Source organism: Hippocampus bargibanti, linkage group LG16 (genome assembly GCF_051943395.1).
Source record: "Hippocampus bargibanti isolate YZ-2025 linkage group LG16, ASM5194339v1, whole genome shotgun sequence".
Classification (NCBI taxonomy): domain Eukaryota; kingdom Metazoa; phylum Chordata; class Actinopteri; order Syngnathiformes; family Syngnathidae; genus Hippocampus; species Hippocampus bargibanti.
Genome location: NC_142749.1, coordinates 15,637,636 through 15,652,599, shown reverse-complemented (window position 1 = coordinate 15,652,599; position 14,964 = coordinate 15,637,636). Strand labels below are relative to the sequence as shown.

The following is a 14,964-nucleotide window of genomic DNA, read 5'->3' as shown; positions in this document are numbered from 1 at the left end:
TGGTGCGAATTTCATGTGAAATAATACAACAGAACACGATGTAAAAAAACAAAACAAAAAACATTGACAATACTGCAGGACAAAATGTGCCAAATTATTTGAAGACATTTTTAAAATATTGATTTTTCAAATAGAGTTCATTGTGTATCAATTTGTAAATATACTTTAATGTTCAAATCTGTTCTTTTAAACGAGATAAGTGAGAACACCATTGCTGGGTACCGTTTCAGGGGCGCTTGAAATAATAACAATAATTATTATTATTTATTATAATGTACCCCCCTAAAAAGGCAATTATTGTGTACATTCTGTCAAGGCCTTGCTTTGTATTTCTGCTTCCTGTCTTTTATTTTGTCACCACCGGAAGTTATGTTGAGCGTCCCCCGGACGCTGACGCTCTTTATTATATGTAACGAATGGCGTAGTCAGTGATACGCACATTCGGGTACAATGTGGACTTTGATATTTCAGCGGGTAGTCCCCCCCCCCCAAAAAAGGCAATTATTGTGTACTTTTGCTTAAGGACTCGCTTTGTATTTTTAGCTTCCCGTTTTTTATTTTGTCACCAGCGGAAGTCCGGTTGAGCGTCCCCCGTACATTGACGCTCTTGACAGGTTGCCGTGGAGGGAAAAAGATGGCTGCTTCGGCGGCAACGGCGAGTTGCCCCCCTGCCCTGTGTCCCAATTACGCAGTCATTTGCTCCTTTCTGGAGCGTTACGGAGCGCAGCTGGACCTGCCAGAGCTCACCTTTCCGCAGCTGGAGCGATACCTGCGGGACACATCCTCAGGTAGGGCTCGGGAAAGGAACCGGGGAGGGGGGGGGGGGCAAGGGGAGAGACTTCATCGCTACTACAAAGCTAACTGGGCGAGCTCCGTTAGCATTACTGTGTTATTGTGCGCTTCTCTCACCTTTATCTCCCGATAATGCATATTTATCCAAAGCTGTGTCTGACAATACACATAACACGCGTGTTCACGTGCAAGGATGCGATTATTTTCATGTTGATTTACCGAATTGACCGCGTGTTTGTTGCACTTTTTACGATTTTGATTACCCCCCTATGCTTTGCAAGCCTTTATTCGCCGCTCCTGAACACAACACACCGCTAATTCGCTCGTTTAACTCAATTTTCTGGGTTGCTGCGGTGATGTGCGTTAACGGAAAGCCTAGTGGGCGTTGAAACGCTGTCTTTGAGTTTTAAATGCCAGCGAAGGAAGCAGAAATGCGTACTTTAATCACTGTTGAAAGACTAAATTAGGTACCTCTTTAAACCTTTGACTGGATGAGTTCCGGTGCGTTCTGTCAAATTAAAGGCGATTGTTGGCGTTTATTAAAAGTACTTCCGGTGTTGGCGCTTTTTGTGTTGTGTACGTTTTTTACGACGCAAGGCGAACTAAACTACAGTAAAGTCTCGTTATATCGATAGTCCCGGTTATATCGATACTATTTCTATGCACACACGGAGGAAATTACATGCAAACAGGGTCGGATATATCGATAGTCCCGGTTATATCGACATTTTTCGGACTCCCTTGAATATCGATATAACGAGACTTTACTGTAGTTTCATTTTTACCTTTAAATTCTAATACTTCTTCGACTAACAAACAGTCAGTTATATATTGCTGAATAAAACCTGTTCAGATTTGAAACATTCAAAACCGTCATTCTATTTTGGTTGTTTAGTTTAAAAAATAATCAATACGTGATCACATTTTAGATTCACAAATCATTCATTCATTATTATTATTTTTTAACCTTACGAGATTGTTCCTTAGAATTTAGATCTGTCTAGCAATATGTGAAATCTGAATTGTCTTCCAAAATGTTTATTGTTTATAGTTCCGAAGTTGCTCGTTGACCTTCATGTCAAGTTACTGAGAAAGATCGGGAAGTCGGTGTCGGCGGACAGATGGGAAAAGAATCTTGTCAAGGTAAAATAAATACAACTGATGTGGAAAAAAATAATTAACCAGAATAAGAATCCGATTTTTTGTTGTTGTTGCAGATATGTCAGGAGTTCAACACGGCATGGGCATGGGAGCTGGAAGAAAAAGGCTACAAGAGCCTGACAGTGGACAGCAAGACAGCCATTCTTAAAGTAAACAAACACACAAATTGTTGTAATTCCACCTAAAATACATCTTCGCCACATTTTAAATCATGTGTACAACTGCAGTAATATAAAATCCAAAATGTCTTCTTCTACCTGCGTAGTATCTCTGCGAGTGTCAATTTGATGACAACCTAAAGTTCAAAAATGCCATTAATGACGAGGATCCGGACAAGATGCGTCTCCAGCCCATCGGCCGCGACAAGGACGGCCAGATGTACTGGTTCCAGCTGGATCAGGACGACAACGTCCGACTCTACGTGGAGGAGCAGGACGACCTGGACGGCGCCTCGTGGAAGTGCATCGCCAGGTACGAAGAAGAAACTCATTCACTGGCAGACATGTGCTAAAATTGGTCAACTCCAGTGCCAGGGTTTTTGTCATTTTCACTCAAATTCCAGGGCCCACAGAATATTCGGTTTTAGGACTATGTAAACATTCAATGTAGCGTAAGAAACATTAGATTATCTTCTTTCATTAGAACAAAAAATGTTAATTCCTAAGTTATATGTGTCTGGAGTTAAATGAGCTTGAAATGAGGGCAGCTGTCCAAAATACAATGCAGCATATACATATTGTATAATATAGCGCTTTAACAATAGCTGAGACTGGAACAAAGCGCTAACTTGGTGAGAAAAAGGGAAATGCTGCCCCCTCGTGGAATGGAAAAAAAACATTGCCAGAGGTCTGCCCAGCGCTTTATTGGCACCCCAGCAAGAAAAAAAAAACAAAACACGAATCAATTAGAGAATGCCAATGAATGAGTAAACGGATGCTGATGCTCCTTTTGGGTTCCTTCTCGTAGAGATCGCAGCGACTTGGCGCAAGTGGTGGCGCTGCTCAAGACGCACATCGATCCTGAGCTCTTGAAGAGAGAGACCAAAAGTGAAAAGGATAAAGAAGGTATACGTTTTTGAGTATGATTGATGAGGAAAAATCAGAACAGGAAAGTTCTTCTAAGCGAGGGCTGGGCGTGGTTTTATTTATTTATTCATTCATTCATTCATTCATTTCAAGGTGGCGCCGCGAGAGTTGCTACCTTCACAGCGGCTCCTGTGTTTAGTTTTTGCTGCTGTGAAATGTCAATTTTGGCTCATCTAATCTAATCTTGTTTGCACACCAGTTTATCTTCTCACCGCTATCCAATTTGACAACAAACGAACTTAAATTTTCTATTTCTAGATGGCGTCAAGAAAGACGATAGCTCATCATCAGACGAAGACATCAAAAACCCCACCCAGGCGACCATACAGGTGCCACCAAAAACAGAGAGCAATGGAAAATTGGATCCCGCCGATGAGCTCAAATCGGAACTGTCCGAGATCAAATTGGCTGTAAACGGCATAACGGAAACGTTATCGGAGAATCCGGCGAATCACGGCTTGGTCAATGAAAACCAGACCATCAAAGAAGAACCAAAAGAGACACCCGAAGCCAGAACGGAGACGCATTGCGGGGAACCGGCTCCCAAGTACAACATCGTGGACGAAATCCAACAGATGAAGAATGAGCAGCAAGCTAAGATCCCTCTGAAAAAAAGAGGCATGAAATTCACGCCGGCGTCGCCGATAACGGACAACGTCAAACCCAACCTCGTCTCTGGAGAGATACTGAGCGTGAAAGAACACGTCAACGGTGAAGTTCGACCCGTGTCGGAGACGTGCCTACAGAAAGAACCTCGCTGTACGGAGAAGGTCACGGATTCGTCCGAGAAGGCGACGAAAGAGGCGGACGATAAATTGCCCGAGCTAGAACGAAGCCAAAATTTAAAAGAACTCAACAAAGGAGACGAAAAAGTGGGATTAGGGGACAACCTGAACACCTCAGAAAAAACGAACGTCATAAATGAGGAGAAATCAAATCATGAGGTCTCATCCACGGAACCGAACTCGAACGAAAAAGCAAAAACGCGCCGCACGAACGCCTCAACCAAACAAACAGGGAAAGACCAAAAGAACACGAGCGAGGCTGAAACGCAGAATTCGCAAACTGCTGAAAAAGAGTCGACCAAGAACGACGCCGTGAGCCTACGGGAAGAGTCGCCAAAAGACCGTGCGGCGCAAAACGTGCCCGTCAAGCCTACAAAGCGGAAAGAATCATCCGTCATCAAAAAATCAAGCGCGGTGTCCACGTGTCAAGAAATATCGTCTCGCGAAGGCGAGGACGCCAACGCCGCTTCAGTAACTTCGGAAACCGAAGCCACGGACAACTCCGCCTCCAAATCTGCAGAAGAATCCGCGAACCCTACAGAATCCGACCAATCGAAACGTGACGACCTCGCTCAAATTCCCCCGCCGAAAACCGAACCGGCGTGTCCATCGGCGGAAAACGACAAGGAGATGCTTCAATGTCCACGGGACAAAAACCCACCAGAGTTCGTGAAAGATACCATTTCCCAAAATGATAAAACGACAGAAAAAAACCGCCCCGGTGAATCCAAAACTATAAAACCAGATGACAAATACCAGTCCGAAGACCGTATCATCAAAACCGTCCCGCTTTTAAGCAAAAATGAGGAAACCCAACCCGAGAAAGAACAAAAAAACGACAACCGAGCTCCGCCGGACGCTAATTGTAAATATCCCGAAAACCAAAATGAATCGACGATGGATAAATGTTCCGACGCCGAAACGCCATCGTCGAAAAATACTCCCGAAAGATCCGAAACGATAAAACTGGACGCCGTTCATGACATCCCTCCGAGCGAAAACAAAATGGAGCAATACCCCGACAAGCCACAAGATGGCGATCTTAAACGTCAAAAGAACGAAAGCGATCCAATGACGGAAAACGACACCGCCGATGGATTGAAATTTTCCAAACGCTTCGATCGCAACGTTGTTCCCGATCTTCAACGTCAGCCTCGCATCGCGGAAAAACTCTCCGAAACGACGCCGAACGAGAATACCGATAAATTAATATCGGTAAGATCTATTGATCCAAACGTCTTGCCGGCGAAAGACCTACGAATTGAAGTTACGAGTATAAGCGGAGAAGCGACTCAAAACAAAAATGAAGACGAATCTCTCGAAGGGTCAAAAACGGAAAGAGCGAACAAAACGATAGACTCCGCCCATGGTGCCGAAATGATAACCCCCGACGATCGAAACGTAACCGAAGAGCCCGCCGAGCCACCCCAAAACGCATTGAAAGTCAAAAACAAGGACGGCGAATCCGATCGTCACCTCAAATATCCGAAAGATTCCAAAATGGCGAAAAACTCTCGTCACGAATCCGAAAAAAAACAAAAAGATGACATAAAATCGCCACGGGCGAGTGACGCCGAAACTCCGGTGAAGAACGACGACGAGGCGCCAACCTTCCACCGAGATCTGCCGGAAACGAATCTTGAAATGAAAGAAAAAGATCGTCCAACGGCGTCTCCGAACGACGTAAATGAAAACGACGAATTAATGAATCCGAAATCGGGTACTGAACGATCGGAAGATGAAAATAAAGCTTCGGGAAGCCAAAAGGAAGTCGGCGAATCCGCAAAAGAGGACGGTTGCGAAATCAAAATGGATGCCGAAAAACGCAAAATGGATGAAAGCGGAAATAAAATGAAGACATCGGAAAGTTTGCCGGATACGTCGTGTAAAAACGAAAAAGCTGAACTCGCTCCCGAAGACGCCGAATCCGAAACGCAGAAACCCGAACGAGACGCCGCCGCCGCCGACCGTCCGACCAAACGCAAAATCGATCAAAACGATTCGGAAAAAGAGGCGGGAAACGTTCAGTCGGAGAAAATGGCCGCCCGCGGAGGGGTGAAAACCGCCGCCCACCGGCGCTGGGCCAAACTTCGTAAGAAGAAACGTGGCGACTCCGAGTCGGACGCCAACGTCGGCGGCATGTCTTTGAGACGATCGCCCAGGATATCGAGACCCACGCAGAAGATGGTGGAGGTTCGAGATAACAAGATGGAGGAGGAAAAGGAAGAGAAGGGGGAGGAAGAAGAAGAAGAAGAAGAGGAGGGGGAGGGAAAGGTTAAGATGGTGGGGAGGAAGCCCAGAGAGAAGAAGGTGGATCAGGATGTTCAAGCCAAACCAAAGGTCAGTTTTCTTTCTCTCTTTCTCTTATTAGCTATCTATTAGCTAGCTAGCCTGCTATGTGGCTGGCTATCTATCTATCTATCTATCTATCTATCTATCTATCTATCTATTAGCTAGCTATCTGGCTAGCTATCTGGCTAGCTATCGGCTAGTTATTAGGTGGCTATGAGCTGGATATCTAACTGGCTATCTATTTGCTGTCTATTAGCTATTTAACTGACTGACTGGCTATCTTGCTGGCTATCTATTAGCTATCTATCTATCTCGCTATCTATCTACCGATGTATTAGCTGGCTATCTAGCTATCTATCTATTAGCAAGCTATTTATTAGCCATCTATTAGCTATCTCGCTATCTATCCATCTGCCTATCTAGCAGGCTATCTATTAGCTGGCTATCTAGCTATCTATCTATTAGCAAGCTATTTATTAGCGATCTATTAGCTATTTTTCTCGCTATCTATCAATCTGGCTATCTAGCAGGCTATTAATTATCTATCTCGCGATCTATATATTCGCTGGCTATCTATCTATTAACTAGCTATTAGCTAGCTATTTATTAGCCATCTATTAACTGTCTCACTATCTAGCTATCTATTAGCTATATGGCTAGCTCTCTATTGGCTGGTTATTAGCTAGCTATCTATTAGCTGGCCATTTGCTGGATATCTAGCTGGCTATCTATTTGCTGTCTATTAGCTATTTAACTGACTGGCTGGCTATCTAGCTGGCTATGTGTTTGCTATCTATCTAGCTATCTATTAGTTAGCTATCTGGCTAGCTATCTATTGGCTAGTTATTAGTTAGCTATCTATGAGCTGGCTATTAGCTGGATATCTAGCTGGTTTGTTGAAAGCAAGCCACTAAGCTGTAGCAATCCATTGACCAAAAGAGATTGTCTCACGTCTCCTGTCCCATGTAAATCCGCTTCAAATCCAAGCTGCGACCGTTCCGCATACGCATCGGCGCTCTGCGCTGACACTTCATTCTTCTCATCGTGCCATTATTAGGACTACATAAACATTCTATTCAGTGTAAGAAATTGTAGATTTTTTTTTCTTTCATCAGGAAAAAAAGTTAATTCCTAAGTTATATGGATATGGAGTTATATGCGCTTGAAATGGAGGCAACTGTACAAAATACAATGCAATACATACATGTTGTTTTATTTTACGCTGAAACAACAGCTGAAGCTGTAACAAAGCACAAACATGGACAAAAGGCAAATGCTGCCCCTTTGTGGAAGGGAAAAAAAAAACATTGCCAGAGGTCTGACCAGTGCTTTATCGGCACCCAACAATTTCGGGAATGGCAGTGAATGAGTTAATGTGCGTCATTGGGACGAAGGCTAACATTTTGATGTCCTTCTTTGTTGTCAAAAGGGACGAAAGCGGCGAAAAACACGCTGGTCCAACATGCGCAGCCGCCATAAGCGAAAAGCCTCCGAGGAGGAGGAGGAGGAGGATGATGATGATGAGGACGACGATGAAGATGAAGAAGAGCCATCCAGCGAGGACAGTGAGGACAGCGAAGAAGAAGAACAGGAAGACGACAGTGACGAAGACTACAAAGTGGAGCGAGGTCCCAAAAGGCGCCGCCATCAACAGGAGCGCCGCCAGTCCGAATCGTCGGCGTCCTCCGATGACCTTCCGCCGAACGACGACCCCTGCAAGCACTGCGGCCTTCCCAACCACCCGGAACTGGCAAGTTGCTTTTTTTCTTTGAAAATAAAATGACTTCGCCCATCAATTAGTTCAATAATCACGCAATTAACTGATATAATAATAATAATAATAATAATAATAATAATAATAATAATAATAATAATAATAATAATAATAATAATAATAATAATAATGATGATGATGATGAGAATTTGGATTGGATTGGATTGGATTAGATTTGCCTTTATTAGGCAAGTCCAATCCAATTAATAATAATAATAATAATAATAATCATAAGAATGATAATAATAATAACAATAATAATGATAATGACGATGATAATAATAATGACGATGATGATAATAATGATAATTATGATAATAATAATCATGATAATAATAATAATAATGATGATGAGAATAATAATGATGAGAATATTAATAATGATCATAAGAATGATAATAATAATGATAAGGATAATAATGATAATGACGATGATAATAATAATGACGATGATGATAATAATGATAATTATGATAATAATAATAATCATGATAATAATAATAATGATGAGAATAATAATAATAATAATAATCATAAGAATGATAATAATAATAATAATAATGATGATGATGATGAGAATAATAATTGGATTGGATTGGATTAGATTTGCCTTTATTAGGCAAATCCAATCCAATTAATAATAATAATAATAATAATAATAATAATATTAATAATAATAATAATAATAATAATGATAAGGATAATAATGATAATGACGATGATAATAATAATGACGATGATGATAATAATGATAATTATGATAATAATAATAATCATGATAATAATAATAATAATAATAATAATGATGAGAATAATAATGATGAGAATATTAATAATGATCATCAGAACGATAATAATAATAATAATGATAAGGATAATAATAATAATGACGATGATAATAATAATGATAATTATGATAATAATAATAATCATGATAATAATAATCATGATTATAATAATCATGATTATAATGATGATGATGATGATGATGATAATAATAATGATAATTATGATAATCATGATAATAATAATAATAATAATAATAATAATAATAATAATAATAATAATCATAAGAATGATAATAATAATAATAATAATGATAATAATGATAAGGATAATAATGATAAGGATAATAATGATAATGACGATGATAATAGTAATGACGATGATGATAATGATAATTATGATAATAATAATAATCATGATTATAATGATGATAATAATAATAATAATAATAATAATAATATAATAATAATTATTATTATTATGAGAATGATAATGATGATGATAATAATGATCATGATGATAATAATAATGATGATAATAATCATGATAATAATAATCATGATAATAATAATGATGATGATAAGATAATAATAAGATAATAATAATCGATAATGATGATAGATAATCAGAATCAGAAAACCTTTATTCATCCCACAATGGGGAAAACATTCAGAATATTTATAATAATAGTAATATTAATAACATTAATATTAATAATGACGCTCCACGTCACATTGTTTTTATTCACGAATACTTTGGGGAATGGCAGAGAATGAGTTAACTCATATAACATTTCATGATTATTTATGATTATATAATTATGATTTATTGATTTTTTGTTTTCAGATCTTGCTGTGCGATTCGTGCGACAGCGGCTACCACACGGCCTGCCTCAGGCCGCCCCTCATGATCATCCCCGACGGCGAGTGGTTCTGCCCACCCTGCCAACACGTATGTGTTCCGAGACACACAACCGAGAGCTTTATTTATTTATTTCATATATATTTTATATGTATTTTTTTATTTTTTTATGTATTTTTTTTAATAGTTATTCATTTATTTATGTATTTATTTATTTAATAGTTATTGATTTATCTATCTATGTCTTTTTTATTTATTTAATATGTATTAAAGTATTTATTTATTTATTTAATCTGTATTTAATGTATTTTTGTAATTTAGTGGTTATTTATTTATATATTTATTGATGTATTTATTTAATAGTTAATCATTTATCCATCTTTTTTTTATTTATTAGGTATTTGTTTATCTATGTATGCCTTTATGTAATAGTTATGTATTTATCTGTTTATTTATTTAATAGGTATTCATGTATCCATCTATTTATGTATTTATTTAATAGGTATTTATTTACCTATCCATGCATTTATTTAATATTTATTTATCTATATATGTATTCATTTAATAGGTATTCATTTATCTATTTATGCATTTATTTATTTAATAAGTATTTCTCTATTTATTTATTTAATAGGTATTTATTTATCTACATATGTATTTAATAGGTATTTATTTATCTATCTATTTTTGTATTTATTTATTTAATAGGTATTTTTTTATGTAATAGTTATTCATTTATCCACCTATGTATTTATTTATGTAATATGTATTTATTTATCTCTGTATTTATGTATGTATTTATTTAATAGGTATTTATTTACCCATCTATTTCTGTATTTATTTATTAATAGGTATTATTTATCTATCTATATATTTATCTATTTCTGCATTTATTTATTTGTTTAATAGTTATTTATTTATTTATTTGTATATTTATTTATTTTTAATTTTCATAATTGATTTATTTTCTTTTTTCTTTTTTATTTATTCTTTTATTTTTTAAATTTCTTTATTATTTTTTTTATGTATTTATTTTGCACTAAAATCTCAACCGCCCGCCCCCTGTAGAAAAACCTGTGCGACAAACTGGAAGAGCAGCTGCTCAACCTCGACTCCGCCTTGAAGAAGAAAGTGCGTGCGGAGAGAAGGTGACACCCCCACCTTCGCCGTTTACGCTAAAAGAGACCCCCCAAAGCATCACTAACGTACAGTGAGACCTCAACCTACGAACTTAATTGGTTCCCAGACAAAGTGTGTAAGGCGAAAAGTGTGTATCTCAAAAAACATTTTCCCATAGGAAACCATTAAAATGGGAATAATCCGTTCCAGGGTTTCCATAAAATATACTTTTCAACTCAATAAACCTTAAAACTACACACAACATACCTTATTCTATGTATAATAAATATGCTATTGTATAGTAAGGAAAGAAATACACTGCATTGTATCATAAAGTCAGTTTATTTACATTTGTGATGGTCATTGATGGCTTGATCGAATGGCGTTGGAGGTCGAAGGTCAAAGGAAATTGCTGTTTGGAAAGAGAGGCACACTACAAGAGGACTGTAATTAAAGAAATAAACTGTTCTGTAAAATAAAGTTTTATTGACCTTTTTGATGGTTGTTGATGGCTTATGGAAGGAGAGTCACCTTCCATAAGGACTGTTGCTAACTTCACCTGTGGTGCTGTTCGGTCGTGTGCTTCCGCCGAAAATCACTCCGCCAGCCGTGGTGGGTGTGTATTATGAAAATAGTGGTTATTATAAGGTTTAATTTTCATAAATTTGACGTTTGTAAGACGAAAAGTTTGTAAGTTGATGTCTCACTGTACCTCTTTTCTCCCTCCTCTCCCAGGAAAGAGCGTCTCATTTACGTCGGGATCAGCGTGGAAAACATCATCACCCCCTCGGTCAGTTCGGAATAAGGACAGCTGAGTCCGACTTGTGACCCCCTCGCCCGAATTTATTGTATTTTTTTCTCTCAGGCCGTGTTAGAAGAAGAAAAACAGGAAGTGATTGTGAAGGAAAAGCAACCGAAGCGGAGTAAAAAATGGGGGCGACGTTCCACCAGGGCTAAGAAGAACATCAGCTACAGATTCGACGAGTTTGACGAAGCCATCGAGGAGGCCATCGAAGAAGACGTCAAAGAAGCCGGCGGAGGAGGTAAGCGCTAAAACGATCCCAAAGTTGTAGCCCGCCAAAAACAAAACGTGACACGCAAATGGCGTCCAGGAGCGGGGCGAGGCAAAGACATGGCTAACATCACGGGCAGCAGGGGGAAGGACATGGCCGCCATCATCCAATCGGAAGAAGGCAAAGAAAACGGTCAACCTCCTCGGCCCAACGCCGCCCTACGCAAGAAAAAGCGGCGGCGCCTCAACGACCTCGACAGCGAAAGCACCGCCGACGACGACGGCAGCGAGGACGAGTTTTGCCTCAGCGAAAGGTTAAAAAAAAGGGCCATTTTCACCCTGATAGCTGTTGTAGTACCAAGACTGACCTATGGGGGCAGTATTGTTTGCAAAAGGTGAAAATAATAATAATAATAATAATAATGTTTACAGTCACAGTATCAGTTTTTCTGTGGGTGAGCAGCGGCAGCCACACGCGCCGGCGTTCACTCAACCCGGAAGTAACTCAAACAGATAGAAAGCTAGCTCACAAGCTAATAGATGGATGGATAGATAGATAGATAGATAGATAGATAGATAGATAGATAGATAGATAGCAAATAGAGAGCTAGCTGGATAGCTAATAGCTACATAATAATAATAATAATAATACATTTGATTTCTAAGCGCCTTTCAAAACTCTCAAGGTGACTTTACAGTCACAGGATCAGTTTTTCTGTGGGTGAGCAGCGGCAGCCACACGCGCCGGCGTTCACTCAACCCGGAAGTAACTCAAACAGATAGAAAGCTAGCTCACAAGCTAATGGATGGATGGATGGATAGATAGATAGATAGATAGCAAATAGAGAGCTAGCTGGATAGCTAATAGCTAGATAATAATAATAATAATAATAATACATTTGATTTCTAAGCGCCTTTCAAAACTCTCAAGGTGACTTTACAGTCACAGGATCAGTTTTTTTTCTGTGGGTGAGCAGCGGCAGCCACACGCGCCGGCCTTCACTCAACCCGGAAGTAACTCAAATAGATAGAAAGGCAGCAAATGATCAATATTTGTGTACCGCATGGAAGTCATTCACTGCCATGAAAAGCCATGACGTAGAGCGGCATTCTCGAATTTGTTTGGGTTTTGTTTTTTCATGCTTGGGTGCTGATAAAGCGCTGGCCATGGCCTCTGGCAGTGTTTTTTTCTTTTTTCCACTAGGGGCAGCATTTCTATTTTTTCCATGTTAGTGCTTTGTTACAGCTTCAGCTGTTGTTAAAGCACTATATAAATCAATATGTATGTATTGTATTGTATTGTATTTTGTGCAGTTGCCCCCATTTCAAGCTCAGATAACTCCAGACGCATATAATTTAGGAATTAACTCTTTTTTTTTTCCTGATGAAAGAAGCGAGTCTACGTTTTCTTACGCTGAATTGAATGTTTATGTAGTTCTAAAACTCAATATTCTGTTGGGTCCTGGAATTTGAGTGACAATGACAAAAACCCTGGCACTGGAGTGGACACGTTTTTGCACATTGTCTGCCAGTGAATGAAAGTCATAGTCAGTGAATGGGTTTAAAATTTTGGCTGAAAACTTTTTCAGAAAATAAATAAATAAATAAATAATACAATAAATACAAAATAACTAAAAAAAAAATATATTAAATAAATATTTATTAAATAAAAAATAAAATAAAAATAAAAAAAATATTAAATATTTATTTTTATTTTTATTTATTTTTTTATGTAGTTTTTTTGACGACGATACTAGTGCAGCGTGTTCTAACTCCGCCTTTTATTGGAAACAGTATAAAATTCTCACAAATGTCCCCAGTTTTTCACCACATCTTCCCTCGCAGCTCCGAGGAAGACTTTGTGGTATCCGACAACGGAACGGCACCCGAGACGGACTCGGACGGAGGCAGCGGCGGCGGAAAGCGGCGCTCGTCCGATCCTCGCGGCAAAAACTCGCCCGAGCGACGCTGCAGCTCCCGAAAAAGGCGGAGACCGAAAGGCTACTCGGATGACGAGGAAGTGGAGACGGACGAGGACGACGAAGAAGAAGAAATCGGTACGAGCCGTGCTACGTTCAAGAAAACAGGTGTCAAAGTCAAGGCCCGCGGGCCAAATCCGGCCCGCCACATCATTTTTTTCGGCCCGCGAAAGCAAATCAAACTTGTTAAATTCCATGATGATTGCTAAAATCTGAGCCAAAATTTCATATTTTTGGATGTCAACCACAATAAAAGTCATTATTCTTGACTTCAGATTTGAAAACGAGTTATTCATTAATTTGCTGTGTGCTCTATATGTAATATTTGAAGGGATTTAAACATTCTAATGGCTTCCCCAAATTCATAACGGCCTTCGAGAGGAAACCATAACTACAATGTGGCCCGCGGCAAAAAATGACTTTGACACCCTTGGTTTAGAACGTGTTGGTTAGCATAGTCGGAAATGGAAGCGTTTCTTTTTTTCGTTTTAACCCTTTTGTGCCCCACCCCTCTCCGTAGCGAGCCATGGTTCCAGCGAGTACAGCGACAGCGACCTGGACGTCAGCAGACGGCGTTCGCGGCGTAGTCACAAAGCTGAGGTCAACTATTGCGAGACGTCCGAGTCGGAAGGAACCCAGACCAAACGGGAGAAAAACAAATTCAGACGATGCTTGGATACCTCGGAAAGTGAAGGTAAAATGGAGGGCAAGGGTGGAGTGAGGGGGGGGGGGGCAAAAAAAAATATTTACTCATCTGAGTACGAGTGTATGAATAGAAAAGGTCGATTAAAATAGGCACAGGGCGAATTTGCAAACTTGGAATCGAACCCGCATCTTTTCACCGTTAGGCCGACCCGCTAACCACTTGTCTACCGTTGTTTTTTTTTTTTTTTTTTTTTTATATATATATATATAGAGTGATACCTCGGTTTACGAACCCCTTGGCTTCCGAACTTTTCGGTTTACGAACGTTACATTTATGAAAATTTTACCTTGGCATACGAACATTTTTTTTTTTGATACACACAGAGCTGCCACAATGGGTGAAGCCACGTGATTGGTCAAGAACGCAGCAGTGGGATGGGGGTTAAACATTAAAGTGACAGGCAGACAACAGAGAGAGTGATAAAATGGATAGAAAACAGTGACATTTGGACTCGTTTCAACTTTGATAGTTCAAATGCAAAGTGTAGACTGCAAGGTTAAAATATCCCATCAATCAGGCTCAACAAATAACCCGCACAAGCCATCTGTACACTTGATGCAAAAAGCTATCAAGCCAGCTATACACAGAACACAATTGATGAGGAACAAGGTA

The 14,964-nt window shown here is 39.2% G+C and overlaps 1 protein-coding gene across 1 annotated transcript in view; it reads left to right on the top strand.

Moving 5' to 3' along the window:
• Nucleotides 1–595: 595 nt before the first annotated feature.
• rsf1b.1 (remodeling and spacing factor 1b, tandem duplicate 1) overlaps nucleotides 596–14,964 on the top strand; it is a 15,760-nt gene continuing 1,391 nt past the window's right edge. The window contains exons 1-14 of the mRNA XM_089016271.1: nucleotides 596–788; nucleotides 1,844–1,935; nucleotides 2,010–2,102; nucleotides 2,219–2,424; nucleotides 2,920–3,017; nucleotides 3,297–6,163; nucleotides 7,545–7,865; nucleotides 9,522–9,626; nucleotides 10,605–10,684; nucleotides 11,391–11,445; nucleotides 11,521–11,698; nucleotides 11,768–11,981; nucleotides 13,513–13,724; nucleotides 14,167–14,340. Of these exons, the coding sequence (XP_088872397.1) occupies nucleotides 635–788; nucleotides 1,844–1,935; nucleotides 2,010–2,102; nucleotides 2,219–2,424; nucleotides 2,920–3,017; nucleotides 3,297–6,163; nucleotides 7,545–7,865; nucleotides 9,522–9,626; nucleotides 10,605–10,684; nucleotides 11,391–11,445; nucleotides 11,521–11,698; nucleotides 11,768–11,981; nucleotides 13,513–13,724; nucleotides 14,167–14,340 (4,849 nt within the window). The 5' untranslated portion in view covers nucleotides 596–634. The remainder of the gene's footprint in view (nucleotides 789–1,843; nucleotides 1,936–2,009; nucleotides 2,103–2,218; nucleotides 2,425–2,919; nucleotides 3,018–3,296; nucleotides 6,164–7,544; nucleotides 7,866–9,521; nucleotides 9,627–10,604; nucleotides 10,685–11,390; nucleotides 11,446–11,520; nucleotides 11,699–11,767; nucleotides 11,982–13,512; nucleotides 13,725–14,166; nucleotides 14,341–14,964) is intronic.